Below are 19,866 nucleotides of genomic sequence, written 5' to 3' on the forward strand. Positions count from 1 at the left end.
ACGTCAGTACGAGCGCTACGGTGCCTCTCCCAATTTCACTGCCGCTACATCCAGCGAGAAGCTAATCGGATCATCTGCCACCCGCTTATTTTAAAATTAAAATGCATGTGAGAAGGTTATATTTGTTCCAGAGAAATTAAATAAAACCAACACTGGGAGAATTTTTTTTTTTTCTCTAGAATTATAGCAGAGGTGTCTTTGGACAGAATTGCACATTCTCATACCAATCTATTTAACAAGTTTTTAATCTTTAAATATAGATTTAACACATTTTTTTTACAGGTACATATACAATATAGTTCATTTAAACTTGCAGTCAGAGAAAATTCTCTACTGTAATTTATAACATATACATGAAGAGCCTAGTTCGACAGCATACGTAAGGTAACATACCATGTCGTGTGCAAAGTTTCAAATGTTAAAAATCTCAGACTGTACATTCAGTTTTGCAGAACTTATTAACCTCATAAATTAATAAAAGCTTAGGTTTAAAACTATGGAAGACAAAAAAGATTAAAACCATTTAATATGCAGTATGTGCTATGTCCGAGACAAATATTTACAGTTGTACCTCAAAATGTGTACTCTTACCACAATTGTTACCACTATAAACAGCCCCGACAAAACTTCAGAGACTCCTACTTCTCCACCTAGCAAGTGCGTTGTGACCGATTTTACAGTAGCTAGAAATAACTTTCAGTGACTGAAAACCTCTCTGCTGTGATTGCCCGTGGCTGAAGAACACTGGGATCTTTCTAGGTCGTGCAGCGTTGCTCGGTTCAGACTCAGCTGGTCACGTTTTTGAGGGCGTACGGGGCTCCCCGCAATGCTGGCCACCCGAAGCGGAGAAACGCTCGCTGTCGTGTGGCAGCATGGCGGGGAACCGCCCAGGCAACCACAGCCATCAACTAATTCAACAATTTTTCCGTACAAAAATGGTCACCAAAAAAAAAATACCCCAGTATGTCTTAACTTATCAACTTGGTATTGTGTCTAAGAATCCATGGTTCACAAATCAAAGCCAGATCGTAAAGGTCCCCCTTTAGTCCACAGTATAAAACGTTTCATTTTGACGGGACAGAGCAAATTCACTACCGCATGCATGCTACTAACCCTGCTCTCAACACAGCCAGATGCTCTCCTCACACATCTGCTTAGAAGTCAAACCAGCTGTACCTATGTTCTACAAAAGCAAAACTAGACAAAGAAACACAAAATTAAATTAGGAGTGTTCAATATTCTTTTTTCTTTCTCAAAAATTCAACAGATACATTATTGTTAAAGATGCTGAAAAGTACAGTCTCATCACAAGAACATCCTTAGTGCAAGCATGGACATTTAATTGGATTTATGGCACATGTTCCAAAAGTACATACATTTTAATGTAAACTTCGACACTTGCTAGATACAGGTTTCAGCCTCGGGACGCTTTGGGACCCTAAGTGATTGGCGACAACCCTGAGTTGTCAGTTTGACCTGATCCAAACCTCACCGAAATCAACTGGACTGACCGCAGCGGGCTGGAGTCAGACCCTAAGTGCAAAAAGAGGATCTTCAGCGTTATTGCATCTTCGCGTGTGAGCCAGCCAGACGATGCTCTTACAGAACATTACATTCACACAGCTGAAGTAGGTACTTAAGAAAAATCCATCCATAAAATCAATTAAGCAGGACATACAGCTTCTTTGTTTAGGTTTTTTTGGTTGGTTTTTTTTTTTTTTTTGGTTTACCAAAACTCAACTCTCTTATTTGCAACTTCAACAGTTGTCAGCTAACAAGTAGGTAAAGCCTTCAACCTGGAGAGGGAATTTCAAGCATCTAAACAAGGTGTCAGGAAACTGTAGTGTACTTCGCTGATGAAAGGTGATGGATGTCATGGAAAAACAGCAGGTAAAAATAATAAAATACCGTACTTTCCGTAGGAGAAAAAAAAAGAAAGAGCGGAGAATGGCTTCTTTTATGACCATGAGAAGCTGCTTAGGACCCCAGTCCCGTTCAGTGCAGATGAAGCTGTGGAGGTCTGTGAATGTGATGAATAGTACAGGACAACTCCAACTACTGTGCTATTTCTCTGTAACACTTAGTTGAAAGCTTCCAAAGAGCATCGAAAATAGGATGCTGCTAGTTCACCCTTAATTCAAGGGGAACTAAACTTTCTCGTGTTACACAGGGCAGCATCTATAAAGCAATGAAGAACGATGTTAATATTAAAGCATCTTATTCCAAGAAATACATTGTTCTCTGTAATCATGTAACATTTGTATAACATTAAAAAGAAAAATAAAATAAGTGCACTCCTGCAGTTCTCCCTAAAAGCTGAACTCCCACTTAGCTTCAGTGAGAGCCTCGGCTAAGGCAGGACCACAGGGTTTGACTCATTTCCATCACCTATCACTTGATTATCTCAGCGTGGCCAGCTGCAATCTTCTCTAGGCTCCTTACTCTCTCAGGCTTAAAATGGTTTTCTACAGCGTTACAAAATAGCTGTTCTGGGAAGCTGGCTGGCATTGTAGGTTGTGCAAGGAGACTCTGCTTTACATTTCAAAGGCCAAAAAAAATTTAAAAATCAACATTACCTTTAATGGACCCTGCATAAATACAAAAGCCTGTGGCTGTAATCGTTAAAGTGCAAGAGTAACAGCGCAAACAGCTGTGCTGCATCTGCAAAACTACAAGTGGCATTTTAAACAGGACTTTGACTAAACTTGTGCATTTCAGGTAACATGCTTACGCCAGCCTGCAAGAGCGCAGTCAGCTACGATACTCTTAGCGGGCAAATCCAAGCCCCTGGCCTAGGGAGCCATGTGAAGGCTGCCTCAAGCCCACCACAGTGGAGAGGACAATCCCCACCACCCTGGCAGCAGGAGCAGAGGACACGCAAGCTCCGCCCTTCGGGCAACACCAGTGAGGGAAACCTTTGCTCAGCTTTATTGCGTGAAGAGCACACACAGAGGATCCCCTTAAGGCTTGGAGGAGATAATTTGGCAAGTGGAGTGTTAAAACAAACTAGGAGAGGGTCTGGCACGTAGAACAGGAGCCCGCACCCTCCTTAAACCAAGCGGGAGCGTGCGCCTGCCCTGGCACAGAGCATCCTTCCACGCCTGCTCTGGCTCCTCGCTTTTCAGCTCAAGCCAAATTCTGTGTGCAACGTTTTTGCTGTTTAAAAGAACTTGACAGTTGTAGCAATATTCTTTCGATATGTATAATCTAACAAGTAAAGGCATTCATCATTGCTTCAGTTTTCATTTGAATCTTTTTTTTAATTCAAGCTACTCTATTGCATGCTCCCTCTAAACATAACCTCCACGCAACGAGTGGAAATTGGAAACTTGCCCTTCTCTCTGCCCAGCTTTTAAAGGTCAGATAAAAAAGCTGAAAATGCTTTGGCCCCATTTTGCTCTCCTGTGAAAATCTGGGAGCGAACAACATGTTTCCTTTTGCTTGCATCTGTTTTATCACTGCTGAGAGAAAAGAAGAGCAGGAAGAGAGCTTAACCTCAATGAGAGCTGAGCTGCTGCAGGACACGGGCACCGTGTCACTGAAGTGAAAACAAATCACACATCCACTCTGGGTTAGGGCAAGGACCTCATTTCTGCCGTCCCCGCTCTCCCTTTGCCACGAAGTGGGTGCTGCAGCACAGCTGAGAGGCGAAATGCCTTTTCCTCCACTGACACCGGCGCTCAGCGCTGTAAATCATGATCTTTGGCACGTTAGCAATCAGGGGACTTGTAGAAATGTTCTGCCCTTTTCCCCACTGTGGAACAGGAGTTGGGTGTGTAACGCTGCAGCCCTCACCCTCCCCAAAATGTGCCTCTGGCAGAAGGGAAATGAAGAGAGAACCTTGCATCTCCTTGTAAATGCGTGTAAAAATCAAGTTAGTTGACCAGGCAATGCCTGACCGCTTTAGCAAGGCAGCTTAAACCAGCAACACACAGGTAAATCTCACCAGTAGCTATTTTCTAAATATTGCTTTTTCTGAGCAGAGTTCTCTCCAAGCCTTTTTCATTTTGAGATCTGTGCGTTACCACCTGCAACACAAACCTATTTCTACAGCACACACAAAAAAATTCCACCATGGATTTGCACAGCAGACAGAATAAATCTATTCAGAAGAAAGCAGCAATGACTAATCTCAGAAATTATAGCTAGAGGCACACCAGAAGGAAAACTGGTTTCCAAAAGGACCTCCGAGCCAGCCATCTTCCTCCCAGAAAGCCTCCTGGCTTATATCCTGGCCAAGCTTAATAAAGTTTCCCCGACCTTTGCAAAAGATTTGGACCAAAGGAATCATTTCATCAACAGTTACACAGCATTGCCACAGTAAATTCTCATCTATAAGGAGAATTACCTACGCAGCCATGTGAGGAAAGGAAGAAAAGTCATCTGCGGATTGGTTTGGGTGTTGCAAGTTCAGCTTTGCACCTGGGCTGTCCCTCGGCAGGCCAGGTGTAGGACGGTAGATGTGCAAAGCTGGCAGTGGTAGGGGAGTGGAGCATGGACCAAAAATACATCTGATAACTTCAAATGGGCAGCAAAGAGTTCCCTGTAACTTCCTTATGTTTTGTACTGGCTCAACACTGGAATAATTAGCAGGAAGGGAGAGGAACAGCTTGTTGAGTGTGCAGGTATCAGCCATCCTGAGCTGGGAGGTTTTTGTTATGCCCACAGGGAAAATCTAAGAAAAAAATGTTAAGGCAAGGGAACCATCTCATCTATTCAGCTAAAGGTTTTGCACTGAAAAAAAAAAAAACCCAAACCCACAAATTCCAGATTTTTATGAATCCTAGTTGTGCAATTCTGTGATTGAAGATCTATTTTTATTTATTGTGGGGACCTGAAGCTGAGCAGTAACATAGGCACTAGCCCCCAGCAAAGGGCCAGGGCTGCCTCTCCCCCAGCTCTGAAGCCTCTTCAGCACACTCTCACTCTAGGGGACCCCAAAACATGTTCATCAAGTTGACCCTGCTTACATGCAAAACAGCATTTCAGCCCAAGCAGCTAAAAATCTGTGAGGGTTACGATGCTCTCTCCAGCCCCTACTTTGCTCTACAAGTTTGGCTGCCTAATTCTCCCTCTGCTATACTGGAGCAAGAGCTCCATCTTCTGAAGAAGCAGAAAAGGGCTGAATCCAGACCACTGTCAGGGTGGTCAGGGCTACAGAGTCACCTGTGGTATAAAACGACCAGTTCACAGAGGAAACAGGATTGCTAAATGCAAAGGTAGTCTGAAAAATCAGATTTCAGAGTGCAAGTATTGTGGCTGTAAGGCCACGTCACTGAAAAGCTCTAGGAACAGCTCTAGGAAATGGCAAGGAAACCTCCTACATCATCCTGCAATACTGCCGGGAGTGTGTGTAAAATTAGAACCATGCCTAGAAACTACATACACGAAAAGCAACAGCGAGAGGGAACAGAGTCAATCTAACAGGGGAAACAGAGCCTCAGGGCTGTGACTACACCCTGCCTACACGACTGCAAAGCGCCTGGGCAGCGGTGTGAGACCTACAGGAGGAGCTTTCTGTGGTTTCACCTTTAAAATCTCCTTAGTTTGTACTCAGCAACTTTGTAAACCATCCTGGAGCTGTAAGTCTTTAGGCTTTGGGGGATATGACCACTGACAAAGCAAATCCATGTTCAAAGTTTGCCAGCACCCTATTTTCAGGATGCGTTTACAGCTGGAGAAACCTCCTGCGCAGGCTGTGGGCCAGGACCTGGCAAGATCTGATAACCAGGCTCGCTAAGAAGACAACACACGGTGCTCCAGGACGGGAGCACGCCAAGGGGAATCCTCTCAGCTGTGCTCCTAGCACACTGCAGGCTGCCCCTTATGTAAAGTTAGAAAACCTCCAACTTGTGAAATTTGACTGCCCTGCAACACAGGGGATAAAAAAAATACCTTCCTGTATAGGAAGGATTTCACTGAAATACACTGGAAAACCATCAAGAGCTGACTTTCAGAAGGCTTCCTTCATGTTCATCAAAACAACAGATTTTGACAAAAAGAAAGTATTTAAAAAGAGATTGACTTGCAAAATTCATTTCATATGGTAACAACTGGTGTATTCCTTTTTTTTTTAATGGACTACATCTATGTGGGTTTCCTGAGCTGCTCCCATCACAAACCCTGGTCTCCCATTTCTGGCGGACAGCATGGTGATGAGGCACACATGGAGCGGTGATGCTGCATGCACGGCTGCTCTTAAGGCATTTTCTTGTGTCATCTGTTATGCTCCCCTATCTATTTCTATGTACATTTATGGCTAGAAAATGAGAAATATTAAATATTATTTTTTGTGATTAGAAGCCTTCTGCCGAAACCTGGTAACCTGTTTATATATAAACCTTATTCTAATGATGGATTAAGAAGCAGGCAGCAAGGAGGGCAAGAGTGAGGCTGCAGACATGAAGTATTGCCTTGAGAGCGCGAGGTGAGGCACGACGTCTTTTGCAGCAGGAGGAGGTTTTGCCTCGGCACCTCCTATTCACACGAGGTTTGAGCTACAGCAGCAAGCAGGCAAAACAGTCATGGGAATCCCTGATCAGACTCCGTCTCTTCTGCCCCAATCTTCTACCCAAGTGCTCTTGCAAAGAAATCTACGTTTTTAAATGCTTGGTTTTAATTTACTAGTGCCTAAAGTCACAGAAATGTCTTAAGGTGTTAACAAACAAACAAAAAGCTTAATTTACTACTTTTGCAGGCTTTTTGGAGTAGCTGCTTTCTTTTTTTTTCCTGCAGAGGCATAATGCAGCCAGATTTAGTACATCAGGTGTAATGCAAATGGCTTAAAAGACCTGATCAGAGTTACGAGATATTTCTGCCAGGCGTGCTATATGATACCTGCGACTTTGGCATTCCGAAATCTGCAGTCACCGACTACTATCTGCAGACTGTGGACAGGAATCCAGCCTTCTTTTCTTCTGTTTAGGTTTTTCACCAACCTTTGAACGACAATGGTGTTAGTAACAGAAAGAAACCTACCCAGGAGCAGTTTGATATGGGCACACTCTATACAACCACCAGCGCAACCAACAATTTGTTCCAACCAGGGAAGTATTTTAACAGGAGCTGGGCATGCATTTAAAGCATTCTTCCCACCTAAATTTAGGAACCTAATTAAAAAAAACCTACCTTGGGTTTTTTAACAAGAGAGCACCTTGGGCTCCTCTCTAGTTAACAGAGGGGAACAGGACTCTCCAGAGCATGAGTTATCCTGCCTGAGACCTGCCAGTTTTCCTCCGCTGACTACCGATGGAGCCAAGGGCAACTACTTTCCTCATTTCTCTGCTACTGAGCTAGACTGGTAGGATGAATTTAGTCAGGGTACTATAAGTAAATTCAACTCAAGATTTACGCAGCTGGAAATAGTTATGCTCATAAGTGACATCCCTCTGTCTCACTCCTGAAGTGAAATCTGTGCTAACAATAAAGTTTGGTGAGAGAAATCTTTGCCTGGCACTGGCCAAAACCACTGTCAGAGGTGGTGAGCATTCAGCAAAACTGAGATGCTTCACATCTTGCTTTTGCTAACAACAAACTGAATTTTGCAAATGCAGTTGGATTAGATGATCATTGCAAGGTTCCTTCCAGCTGAAATACTCCTTTCTATTCTATTCTATTTTCCCTTGAAGTGCAAGGGCTGTAGATGTTGGCCAGGAATCCTCCACGGGGCAATTGTGCCTGTGTACTTAGAGGCTAGTGCCTGCACAAATCTGATGCAGGTTCCTGCTAACATCACCCCTCCCATATCCCAAACACGGCATTAGCATGCTGCACTCTCTCCTACTGAGACCCCAGGGTGGCTGATGAGGGCTGGTCAGACATCAACCTGGAAAGAAGAGACAGCCAGAAACCTCAGCCAAATCGCCGCAAAAATCAGAAGAGGGCACGCTGGCCTCCGAGACAAGGAGGCTAATGGTTCAACAGGCAGGAGGCTGGGTATGGTGATTTCCCAGGCAATGCTCCCAGCCATAAGGAGAGAACCAGCTGTGAAGTGTTATCTTGCGAGCCACAGCTTTACATACATGGCCTTTACATACATAACTGTGGCCATGAACTAGTTATTAACACTTGTACAGCAGTTTGAGGGAGGAATACGTCTCACAGTTACTCAATATTGTTATTAATAAGCCCAGGGGAACAAAGCCAGCAGCTGAGCTGCGATGGGCAAAGTGCTCTCACTTGAAGCATCATCTGAAGCAGGGAGAGCATGGCAAGAGGGGCTGTGAGGATGTTGGTAAACCACAGCTCTCTCAGACAAGGGAAGTCCTGACACGTTTTCCCAGGCCAAGCCAGCGCATACAGTCTCTGGTCTTGGCAAGGGAATTAATTCTCTGGCTTTCTGGTACAGTTTATAACTCAACCAGAAGCTCCAATGAGCATATCACCAGGCAAACGAGATCGCACAGGACTTCCTTGCAGGCTCAGAGATAAGGCAAAGGAATCCTAAAATACCTACCACTGTCCCTCACCATCTTCATGCAAAAGCTGAATTTCATCCCCATTTTTCACCAGCAGGTCCTCTGATCCTCTCCTCTTGCAGTCTGCAAGGGCTTTATATCTTCCTGGAGACTGTGGTAGTAAGAAAAAGTTATCTTATTTAGCTACATTTCATATCACGCAGCTGTTATTTCTGACTGCCGCAGGGAACGTGACAGAGCCCTATCAGCTACCTTAATTAAAATTATTTTAAGAAACTCTGGCTGAGACATCTCCTCATTCCCCAAAATTGAGATATGGAAAATCTGAGAAGATACATTCATTATCCAGTGAAGCAAAACAAAACTAAATGACTGAAAACAAGAGCAACCCGGGCTTTGGGATGATTACATCTCCATACTAACCAGCTGGTTGCCGTCCTCCTCCTCGGTGTCTGAGCAGTTGGAGAGGTACTGGTTACCTGACCACTCCTCCAGCCCCTCGCAGATTTCCAGGGACTGTGACATTCCTGGCCAACCTGCAAGACAGCATGCAGCTCAGGCTAGGGACACCCTACCACCCACAAAGCGTGCCCCGAAGGAAGGGGAAAGGTCCGTACTTCTGTGGGGCTTGTTCTGGGGGGATGGGAGCCCACTGTCCAGCATCACCGGGCTAGTGCGCTCCGAGTCATTCTCTTCTGAGCTTATGGAGGCTCTCTGCCGCTTTCTGAAGGATAAAAAAAAAGAAACCAGTCTTAGTTTTACTTTATGAGTGAATGCAGACTCCACAAGGTTTTGGAAAACAGGATCAGAAGTAATAATGGTACTTCTTAATGTATGATTCTACAGAGGTTAAGGACTTCAGCATCTGTTTTTAATTTTTTTGGGAGGGAAAACAAAGTTGCCAGAGTATCCTTCTCCCTGAATTTGAGCACCGCCTTTAATCTACGTCTCCATTTGCAGAGGAGCTGCAGCTCAGCCTGTGCTGCCTGGAGAGCGCTGGAGGGGGCCCTTACAGACCCTGTCCCCACCAAAGGGCCAACGGCAGCACAACCCTCCTGCTACCTACCCAGAGGTCTCGGATAGAAATGGGGTGGGAAGAGTAGCACAGAGCCAGGATACGGCCAGAAGGCACTGGGTGCCCAGCGATGGGAGGGTACCGGAAAGAACTCCCTGGGCTCCTGGGACTCACCCATCACTCAGCTGGGAGGAGAGCGGGAGCGGGTCCGTACACGAGCCAGGCTGCTGCTTCTCCACTGCAGGGAGGTCAAACACCAGATACAAATCCATTTTTTTTTATTTATAACCGTCACAGTTGAAGCATCATCTTAAAAGTTAGACCTATTGTACAACCCTAATGATTTCTGTCTAGAGAAAACCAGACTCAGTTATGATTAGGGTGGTGTGTTAGCACAAATCCAATAGCGAGCATGCCACTGAAGACTCTAATACGCTTACAACTAGGCACCTGCTATGTATCTTGTTAAATTAAGCCTATGATAACAAAGGTAAAATAATCCCTACAGTAAATTACAAAAAAAAAAAAAAATATACTTCTCTCATTAATTTTCACATAAGCACCTCGCCTCTACTGCTCTAAGTTATGATATTTCCCTGTAACGTGAGACCTCACTCCAGTATTTTGCTACTACGCTTCTTCTGAAAAAATCAGTTCTCTGGTGAGAACTAGTGGATTTGAAAATTAGCAATGTGAAAATGGGAAAGGTTCCACTGCAGAGCGAATGCCACAGGGAAATTGGTCAAATGTACCTTTTATAAGCTCCTGCTGCTTGAACAAGATTTTCCGTATTTCATTCAACCATGCCATCTTCAGATCTACTGTTTGGGCCTGGAAGAAGAGAAAATTATCTGAATTTTTAATTAAGAATCATCCATTATAATGCATTAATAAAATCTTACTTTGCTATGCTGTAATTATCTGAAATCCCCTTTTATCCAAAGCCAGTACTACATTTTAAACATTCTTGATCTTTTAAAAATTGATGATCCCCACTACATCTAGGCAAAACAGTGGAAATTGCGGAGCCATCACTACAACGCAAGGAGTGCAGGCAAAAGCACAGGTGTGCATGCATCTTATCTCTTTTACAAAATTCCTAAAGGGCCAAATCTGCCTTATGAATGTATGTATACTTGGCAACATACATCTGCTTTATGAATTTAAGCTGGCTACTGTGCTGTAACATGGAGAATAAAAAAGCTGGGGAGAAGGCTAATTTAAAAAAAAACCATCAACACTATTTTCACAATGGGTTTTCCTGTGAACACTCCACTAGGCAAACGTTTCACCATCATAAATGTCTATTCAAAATGCTAGAAAAGGAAAAAAAAAAAATCAGGAAGAAATCAGATCAATCGGGCTACTATTTCGTAGATGAGCCAAAAGACTACTGGAAACGGCACCATGGAGGCGAAGCCTGTGCTCTGGGAGCAGTTCTGACATCTAATTGTAGAGGAGCACATGTGGCTCGTGCCTATTAAAGCACGAGGCCCATTTCCCAGCCCAGTTCACATAAGCTATTAAGCACAGTAAAACTGCTGGTGTATTCGAGATTTTATCTCAAACAAAAAGCTCCATTTCCAAGGAGCAATTCTGTCTCCGCTTTAAGACAACTTGTACAGTTCTGGACTGGACATCAAGGACCAGCCACTGGCACAGCTCTGTAAATGCTGATGTGGGCAAAGGTGAAGAAGAAAAACAAGTTAAATGTCTGACAACCCTGTAAAGATCAATGGGAGACATTTCCTTAACACTGTTATGAGGATGCACAAACATCCAGATTTTCTGAAGCTACAAACCTGCACAACATAGACCTCTTCTCGCCCGCTATACCAGATTTCAAATTTCCGATGATCTCCTTTCACATTCTCAGTTATTCCAACCGCATTCATCTGCAAATCCAAAAGAATAAAAAAATTAAACATACTACAAATCTCTCCCTCTTCCCTGTGAATCCAGACATTTTACAGCGTGTTAAACAAAGCTGTTTTCACCCAATTTAACACATTTCATCAACTTTCATTTCAGTAGCAACTGAAAGTCATTCTCTGACTTGTCCCCCATGACTTTCTACCAGCTTGTTGTACTTGTAAAATCTTTCTGAAACCAATCAATGGACCTTAGGGGACTTTCCATTCAGGAATCAGCAGAACTAACTGAAAACTCATCTTGTATCTCTTTCCGTATGCAATTTCTCAGATGAGGCTTATGAATGCATGGCGTGTTATTTTTCTGCATACGTTATTTCCGCCATATTATTTTTTATCTACTCACTAAATTCTGCGTTTCAGTCTTTCAGAGGTATTTAAAACCCATTTGTAAAGCCCTTAGCTCCTTTAGGAATTTCAGTTCAACATAGTTTGGCCCCTGACCATCCCTGCAGTTGAGACATCATCCCAAGGTTTCCAAAAGAAGTGTTAATTTTTTGATACACAGCCTGAGCTGCCATAAACTTGGCTTTCAAGAAGGATGCGGACTCCAAGCTAGACGTGCCTGAATGCTGCTGCAGCTAGGTACTCGTTATCACAGACCACTTCTGATGAGTTGGATGGAAATGCCAAAAGCACAAATAATTCAAGATCTGTGCAATGTGACCCACATGAATGGGAAACTCAAACCATGAGGGGAGACCAAGAAACAATTCAGCAACAGGAGACCTCTGATCCATCTGCTGAACGTGCCATAAAGCTGAAAAAAGCTTTGATACCTGATACTGCATAAACCATCCTCTCACTTAAAAGCAGTCTGCTAGCAATTTATCGCTGATCAATGGATGGTCAAAACCGGATGAAGAATCCTACTTACATGTTTTGAAACAGATCTAATAATGATTGTATCATCAGTCATAAGTTATGCACACAGACTGGATTAGATAAATCCAGCATAAACACAAACAAGGCCTTAAAAGAACATCTGTTTAACATTGCTGTTCCTCTTTATTAATATGTGCATCCTCAGAGCTTTCTGTCTGAAAGATTACGAGGATTTACAGTTTGGGTCACCTGGACAAACTTTCTGTTCCTAGTTACTTTTCCAAATATAGATCCCAGTTTTCAGTGACTACGCACAGCCTCAGGAAATAGGAAGCAAGTTGCTAATTAGCTTTCCTCATTTCTTCACTGGTATAAACAGCAGAGCTTTTCTGAACTTTTGAGAAAGCGTTTGCCTCCAGCTGCAGAAAGGCCCATCACTGCACGGCAGTCAGTATTTCCCAGTCCTGTCTTGTACAGTCACACCTGACAAAAGTCTAGAGATCTCCACCAAACAGGAGTGAGCTTGCAAGAAGGTGATCCAAGCCAGTGACCATTTGCACATTCACAACTTTACACAGATCATTGGTATTTTAAAAAGCACAGGTTAAAATCTGCAGCATAGTCCTGAACATTTTTTAAAATTTTATCCCGTGCAGTACAGTGCCACAATGCCTTAGAAAGCTAGATTGAGCTCCATTCTGATTTTATGAAAACTTAAAAAAAAAAAATCATGAAAGATGTCGAAACAGTAGCCTAGAGAGCACCGCATCCAGTTGCTGCAATTTCCAGTTCCGTGCATCTTGTTTAGCACGGCAAACTATACAGCAGCTCCTACAAAACTGCCCAGGCATCAAGATACTAGAAATTTCAGATGATCTACTATGAGGATGCAAAGAAAAGTGCCAGGAGCAGACACATTTAAGGTCTGTTTGCTCATGTTAGTGGATTTTTAAATTCCACCTCCTCCCCCTGGCCAGGATTTACTGTCCCTCAGCTGCTGGTTCGCTGCAATGCAGACCAAGGTGGGTTAGCGTAAAGCTCTGGGACGGCGTTCATCTGCATCGCCTTCCACGGCGGTACGAGGCAGCTGGATTTACTTGGCATTACACTGAGTTATGAACCTCCATCCTCTAAGTTCCTGAATCTCAGCTGAAGAGCTATTTACCACTGGATATTTTACACAGTATGTAAAATACTATCCTGAGTGCTTCTTTCTTTGTTTCACAGATGTCCAGCTCCACAGCTTCTACCAAACAGCTTGCTTTAATTCTGACTCCCTGGAAAACATTCTTGCAAAGAAAAATGATTTCCTGATACTATTACCAGTCAAACAAACATAAAGCTCCAGAAACATGATTTTGCCCTTAAGACAGCAATTCTGAAAACGTACGTGTGCAGATGTAATCCTGCAGCATCCACGGATTCTCTAACCCCAACCTCTCAGCCTGGCAATGCAAACAACTGGAAAATGAGCCCTCTCGAGGCAAAGAAAAACCTTGGCCACACTGCCTGGACTCCTCAACACAGGATTTTTTCCTCTGAGCAGTCTTTCCCCATGCCACCTCTTCAGTTCTTTCAACAGCACGTATGGTAAAGCAAGTATTACAGGGAAAACAAGCTCTCCAGAAAGAAAATTATACTGTTTGGGAAAAACATTTAAGTGCCTAAACATATGGCCTGGGATTTGGTTTTAATACACTATTTGTACTGTGCAGTGGAGCTGAACTGACTTATCTACTATTACATGGCTTGCTGACTTGTGGCATCTCCCTCTCCAGATCCCGCTGAGATCAGGGATCTGCAGCATCTGGGCCTGAAGGCTCTGCCTCCAAGGGCCCATTTTTTTTTCCATTCTAAGATACACCCATATGGGGGTTTTATTTATCGAGAAAAAACAAGGCAGAGTACTGAGACAAAATGCTGATGTTAGAAGTGCCCATCACACGCAGTACGCCAGAAGGTCTCTTTTAGAGGAGCAATTTGGGATTTTTATTGATAGTAGTTAGAATTTGTAGGCTTGGGACAGTTGTTTATGTCCCTCATAGTTTGCCATAGGTGACTCTCTTCATCTGATAGAGCCTGCTACAGGAGAAAGGCAATGAGAGAGGAACGGCAGTTTTCTCTGCATCCTCCTGGCTGGGAAACAAGGCTCAGGAGCAGCCAGGCTCTAGGCTGTGCACCAGACAGAGCCCAGCCCAAGGGCCCTCTCTGAGGAACAGGGGCATGAGAAGACCCTTTGCTGTCCCGAGTGTGCTGGGGAAGACGCAAAAAGCCGCCCCAGTTTCACGCCCTCACCCCTGCTCCTGAAAGCCAACTAGGGAAGGGGGGAGGCACATTCTCATCCCTGGGACTTGCCCACAGCACCGTTTCCCTGGCAGATGCCATCACATATGTGACTCTGAGTCCAAGGGCCCTCCCAGCTGCTGCTTCAGCCACGGGGGGTCCTCACAGCTTATTACAACCAACAGCCTTTCCCGGGCACGGCACTTCCCTACGGGGCATTACAGCCCTCCATAGCAGAGAACAAGCCACTGCGTTAGAGGAAAAACACTCTCTGGGTCTGCAGAGTTTACAATATGCCTGGCAACGGTCCCAACTAAAAGTCCTTACTTTCAAAAAGTGCTTAAAACTGTAAGACGAGGTTTTGTCATATCCGTCTCCATGCTCCTCTCGCTTCTTGCAGAAGACCAAGGCTTTCTCGTAGAGGAAGAGGTGCCTCTGCATTGGCTTGAACCTGGCAAGATCCTTCATTTTTGTCGGACCTTTGCGGTGTCCTGTCCAAACACTGAAAGATCCTTGCATCAATACTTTCCCCAGTTCGCTCAGGTCACCCTGGTGAGAGCATGAGAAACAAAAAAAGGAAGAAAAAGACGTCAAATATTAAAAGGACTGTCCAAACAATGACGTGTGATGGGGCCAGCCCTGTTCCAAGGCACGTCACTCTAAGAATAGGTCTTCCTGGAAGGATCAGATGATCTTTTGGGAGTGACGGCATGGCGCCAGGAGGGAAGCAGAGGTCTCGGACACAGGGCTGCAGCTTGTGTATGTGAAGGGCTACGAGTCATTAGCTGGAAGAACTAGGAAGACAGGAAAACTCTCCTCCTCCTATCAAAGCCCAGGTCAAGGGCTCTGCCTACTTCAGTAGGAGTGGGCAGAGGAGATCTGAGCCTGAACTGAGGTCTCTAAGGATGGGACCGGCAGCTCAGAGAGCCATCCCCTCACCCTTCCCTGAAGGCCTAGGAAAGACAACCACTTCAATGAGTAAGGATCAAAATCAGCCTCAGAGAGTATAAAGTTAAATATTGGATGAGAAATGCTGTGAAGACACTCCAGGTGAATTATAAGGTAAGCCATGAGAGAACTAAGGTCCATGCTGGAAAAAATACTCTCGAGAACCACAAGGTGGCAAGTGTGGGCACTACGCAACTTTGGATACATCCTTCGGATGCAGATACTTTCCAAAATCCTGAAATCAGACAGAAGACTGTCACTTGTAAGAGTTTGTTGACCCCATTCACTTTGTGGCTGTTCTAGTGTAGCTTTTAGCTCATACATTCTGGGACACTGTCCATTCCCAACACATCATCCGGCCTTGTGCAAGGTCTCTCATTACCCAAATCTACTCACATCATATCCTGTTATTGAAATCTGATGCATGGAGTCATTGACTGACTTTAGCAAATCCAACATTGCAACCAGAGCTTCTTGAAGTTCCTGAACTCCATCACAGCTCGTGCTGTACTTTAGCAGCTCCTGAAAATAGAAATGGAAGAGCACGTGTTCGCACTTGAACAAAGCAGACTTTTCCATCTCACCCGAAGTTTCCAATGCCCAAGAGCAACCTACACTGCCTCAGTTTCTTCTTTCAGATGTCACTGGAAAAAAGACTCACTCTAAACCACAGTCAGTATGAGGTGTGGAACTAAAGCATGGCCCATTTTTTCTGCATTTCCTTAAAGACAGTGTCAGGTTATAGAGCAGCATCATGCTCATCTGAGTTCTTTGTGTTGTGTTTTCCTGCTTGGTAAGAAATGGGAAATAAGGCTCCAGTTTTCCATCAGCTATATGTCATATATGCCTTCAAACGAGGTTGCAGCAGATGACTGTATTGAGACTGGCGGACAGAAGGAACAGATTTTATAAAACCCAGAGCCTTCAAGTCAATAAGCAGAAGACAGAGTTGGGAATTATGCCACTGATACAAAATCACATTTCAGGCCTCCTCTGCCCAATTACAGCTTCTCGTGTACTCATCCCTCATTCAAGAAGCTGGAAGGCGGGGTTCAGAACCCAGCACCCCACTGTTGTTCATACTCTGTGCCTGCCTCAGATGGAGGACACAAGGATGAATGCATTAAAGATGACAGGCACTACAACAACCAAAGGAGAAGAGATGCATCAATATATTTCATTCACCAGACTCTTATGATTATCTCTGGTTCAGTTTTCTTAGAACTGCTTCTGTTACTTTGCATCTCTGAACAGGTTCAGTCTTTCTCCCCTAAAAACAGCTGGTTAAAAGCTTCTGTTCCTTTTTCAGGTACGTGAATTTTCATCCTCATTGAAAGTCACTATGGAGGGCCAAGATGAGCAATACATAATCTAAGGGTTGGTGCTGATTTACAGGTAACCTTTAATTGAAAAATAAAACAAAACAGAAAACAAATCTATCTCCCAATGTCCTTTCAAAGCAGAGTATGAAATACCTTCAGAAGTAACTGGTATTTTGTCAGGCGCTGCACTGGTTTGAGCAAATAGGAATCCAGCCCCAGTTTGTGCTCTAATTTTCTTTGGCATTCCTGGAACAAAGAATTCAGATTAAGTAAGTTCTGCACCAACTCTAAGTAGTTATTCCAACAGCATGATGAGTATGGTTCGATGACTTCAAAGACTACACGTAAAGGGTCATATGATGCCTATAACTAAAGAAATTTTATAAAAACATGTAAAATAATGTCATGAATGGTCTGCCTTAAACTCCTAGTGTACAAGAAACTCCAAGTGCTATTTTTGTGAGGCTTGCATCCAACGATAAATAGAATACGCTGCACAATCACAGGATGCTGAGGAGGGTGTTTAGGACAAGTGAGTGTCCCAGGACTATGCCTGCCTTGGTAGGACCACAGCTCACCTGGAAGAAGGTGCTTTCGGAGCACTGCCTCCACAGGGACTCCGACCGGGGCTTGTTCTGGCAGTATTTCTCATACATCTGGAAATCCTCTCGCTGTAAGGGAAGCCGAAAAGCAAGTCACATGCACGCACGCAAACCTGCTGGGTAGCCAAATGACACGAACCCCCTAACTGTAACTGTGCTTTTCTTTCTGCTTCCAATCTTAATATCTAAAAGTCACAGAGCTTGGGTAAAAGAACCTCTGCTGGGAATCACAGCAGACCGCGGTGTAGTCACGACTGCTGCTTTCCCCCATCTGCTGCTGGCCACGAACCTACGCTCCCTGCCTTGCTGTCGGTATTGCGTATCACAAGCATCTTACTCAACTGACATAACTGAGATGTTGCAGAGTGCGACAAACCAGGAGAAACACTGGCCTTCAAGTCTGCTTTATATGTGAAAATGAGTCACCCACCCTGTCTAGGAAACAAAATCCCACTCTCTCGGGTGCTCCCAGGCAGCTTTCCAAACTGTGCAGGAAAATTCTGCAAGAGACAGGAGAAATGCAGCAGTGAGCAAGGTTCGGTTTAGGTATTTAATCACTACAGGAAATCAGTCTGATAAAAAGGGGAATAGAGCCAGCATCATACTTGTTGTGGAAATCATATATCTCGGGCATGTTTCCAAAGAGGACATCCTTCCTGTTCCTCAGCACGGGAGGCATGAGGATGAGCATGGCGGGGTTATCCATCTCGGCTCTGTAGCCCTGCGGGATGCAAAAGGGGCTCATCACTCACTTGGTAAGGCCTTGGCTTGGCATCTCCTCGAAGGCAGATGAAAAAGGGATGTGAACAGACTTTCAATACAATCTACTTTGTTTCAAAGAGCAACATCCCTTTTATTTCCTTTTTTTAATCCCTGAACTCCTGTCTTTCAGTCCCTGGGTTGTAGTCCAGCAGGGGATGGCTTGCAATGGCTCTCGTGGGGCTGGCCAGCACTGCAGAGAGGCTCTGTTCACCAAAGAGAAACTGCAGCCACTTCCTCCTTGCTGTGGCCTGACTGATGGAGAGATCCCCAAGGAAAACTCATCTGGGTTAAACACATTTGCTGCTATGACCATGGGACAGAGGAGCAACAGTGTGTTTGTATGGGGTATGCAGTTAGACATAACCGCACAAGAACCGGTGCACGAGATGATTTGTTACAAAGCAGCGATGGCTTAAGATCAAATACCAAAACCCATGGGCTTTTTGCTCTTGTACAAGACCCACTGAGTGCCAGCATTTAGCTCTCTGTAATGTCTCAGGACTTCTGTCCTCTGTGGCTCAACTTGTCTCTTTAAATCACAGCCTAGCAAAGCAGGGAGGAGCTGGAAGGGACACCACAGCACTACAAACTGTTGGGTAGAACTAGGAAATAATGCAAAGCTCCCCTCAGTAATATCACATCACTGCACCAACGCAAAAAACATCCACCAGACGTGGTAAACATCCTAACTGTAGGGCAGGGAGAAGCCATGACCAGAGCTCAGGACCGTCACTGCAAAGACGACATCGAGAAGGCCACTAGCCACAGCTTAAGCTGACCAGGCTAGTCACCAAGCGTTGCACAGAACTGAGGTCCTTCTAACATGAGCAGGAAAAATGTTTGCAAAAATTCACTCAGTATGCACAGCATATCTTTTTTGGCTTTCCAAATTAATCTTTCACACTCACTATGGTTGGAATCAGTATTCCTTACACTAAGCAAGCATTTTGTAGTTAATTAAGGATGCAGCAGAAGATAAGTATCTGGAAAATTAGTCATTTACATTTAACCAGGGCAAGCTGGCCTCCCTCTTTAAAGGAAATACTATTTTCAGAACACTTAAGTCCATTTTTCTCCATCTAGACTTGATATGCACAGTAATAAATCTGCATACCTGCCAATCGCTTTATCACACAGAGTGTGGTTTAACAAAAAAAAAAAAAAAAAAAAAACCACAATCAGTGCAGGGCAATTACATGTAACTACCTGCAGCCCAACTGATTTATATCCTGCTTGCTCCTGGGTGAGAGAAATGCAAGAGAGGAGAGCTATTTAACAGCCACCTTGTTTGGGCCATCAGCAAGGGTTATTTTGGAATAAAGCAGAAGCGTCTAAAATGGCAGGATGAGAAATTATAATCTGGTTTCTAAAGAAATGTGCTTTATATCTTCACGAACTTCACAGTACTGAGACAGAATCCTCCCAAGGATAAAAGAGAAGCTTCTTTCTTTTGTCTCCAAAAGGTAAAAGAAATTGGGGAACAGTTAAAAATACAGCTTTTTGTACATTTTTCCAGGCACTGATAAAACTAATTACAAGTGTTTTTGTGTACAAACAGAAAGTTTCTCCCTCATTCTAGATGAAAAGCTCATCCTGACACCAACTGTTCCTGCAGATGCCTCCAACAAAGAAAAGCTAGGGAGAAAAAAAATTATGACTAGCTTGGGATCTGATAGTTTGTAGAAACCAAACATTTTTGCTTAGTTTGACAGAGTGGCAGGTGCACTTTTGTACAAGTCACCAGGGAACAGTAATGAGCAA

General features: G+C 44.1%; 1 protein-coding gene across 2 annotated transcripts in view; it reads right to left on the reverse strand.

Annotated features, from left to right (window-relative positions):
* Positions 1–229: 229 nt before the first annotated feature.
* MCF2 (MCF.2 cell line derived transforming sequence) overlaps positions 230–19,866 on the reverse strand; it is a 58,678-nt gene continuing 39,041 nt past the window's right edge. For both annotated transcript variants that reach the window (XM_086756295.1, XM_086756296.1), the window contains 14 exons: positions 17,949–18,064; positions 17,774–17,843; positions 17,320–17,412; positions 16,895–16,987; positions 15,816–15,941; positions 14,799–15,020; positions 11,235–11,327; positions 10,185–10,263; positions 9,607–9,670; positions 9,035–9,141; positions 8,841–8,953; positions 8,456–8,568; positions 6,838–6,938; positions 230–2,178 (listed from right to left, as the gene is read on the reverse strand). In XM_086756295.1, the coding sequence (XP_086612421.1) occupies positions 2,138–2,178; positions 6,838–6,938; positions 8,456–8,568; positions 8,841–8,953; positions 9,035–9,141; positions 9,607–9,670; positions 10,185–10,263; positions 11,235–11,327; positions 14,799–15,020; positions 15,816–15,941; positions 16,895–16,987; positions 17,320–17,412; positions 17,774–17,843; positions 17,949–18,064 (1,431 nt within the window). In that variant the 3' untranslated portion in view covers positions 230–2,137. The remainder of the gene's footprint in view (positions 2,179–6,837; positions 6,939–8,455; positions 8,569–8,840; positions 8,954–9,034; positions 9,142–9,606; positions 9,671–10,184; positions 10,264–11,234; positions 11,328–14,798; positions 15,021–15,815; positions 15,942–16,894; positions 16,988–17,319; positions 17,413–17,773; positions 17,844–17,948; positions 18,065–19,866) is intronic.

This window comes from Chlamydotis macqueenii, chromosome 11 (genome assembly GCF_036417535.1).
Source record: "Chlamydotis macqueenii isolate bChlMac1 chromosome 11, bChlMac1.mat, whole genome shotgun sequence".
Taxonomy (NCBI): Eukaryota; Metazoa; Chordata; class Aves; order Otidiformes; family Otididae; genus Chlamydotis; species Chlamydotis macqueenii.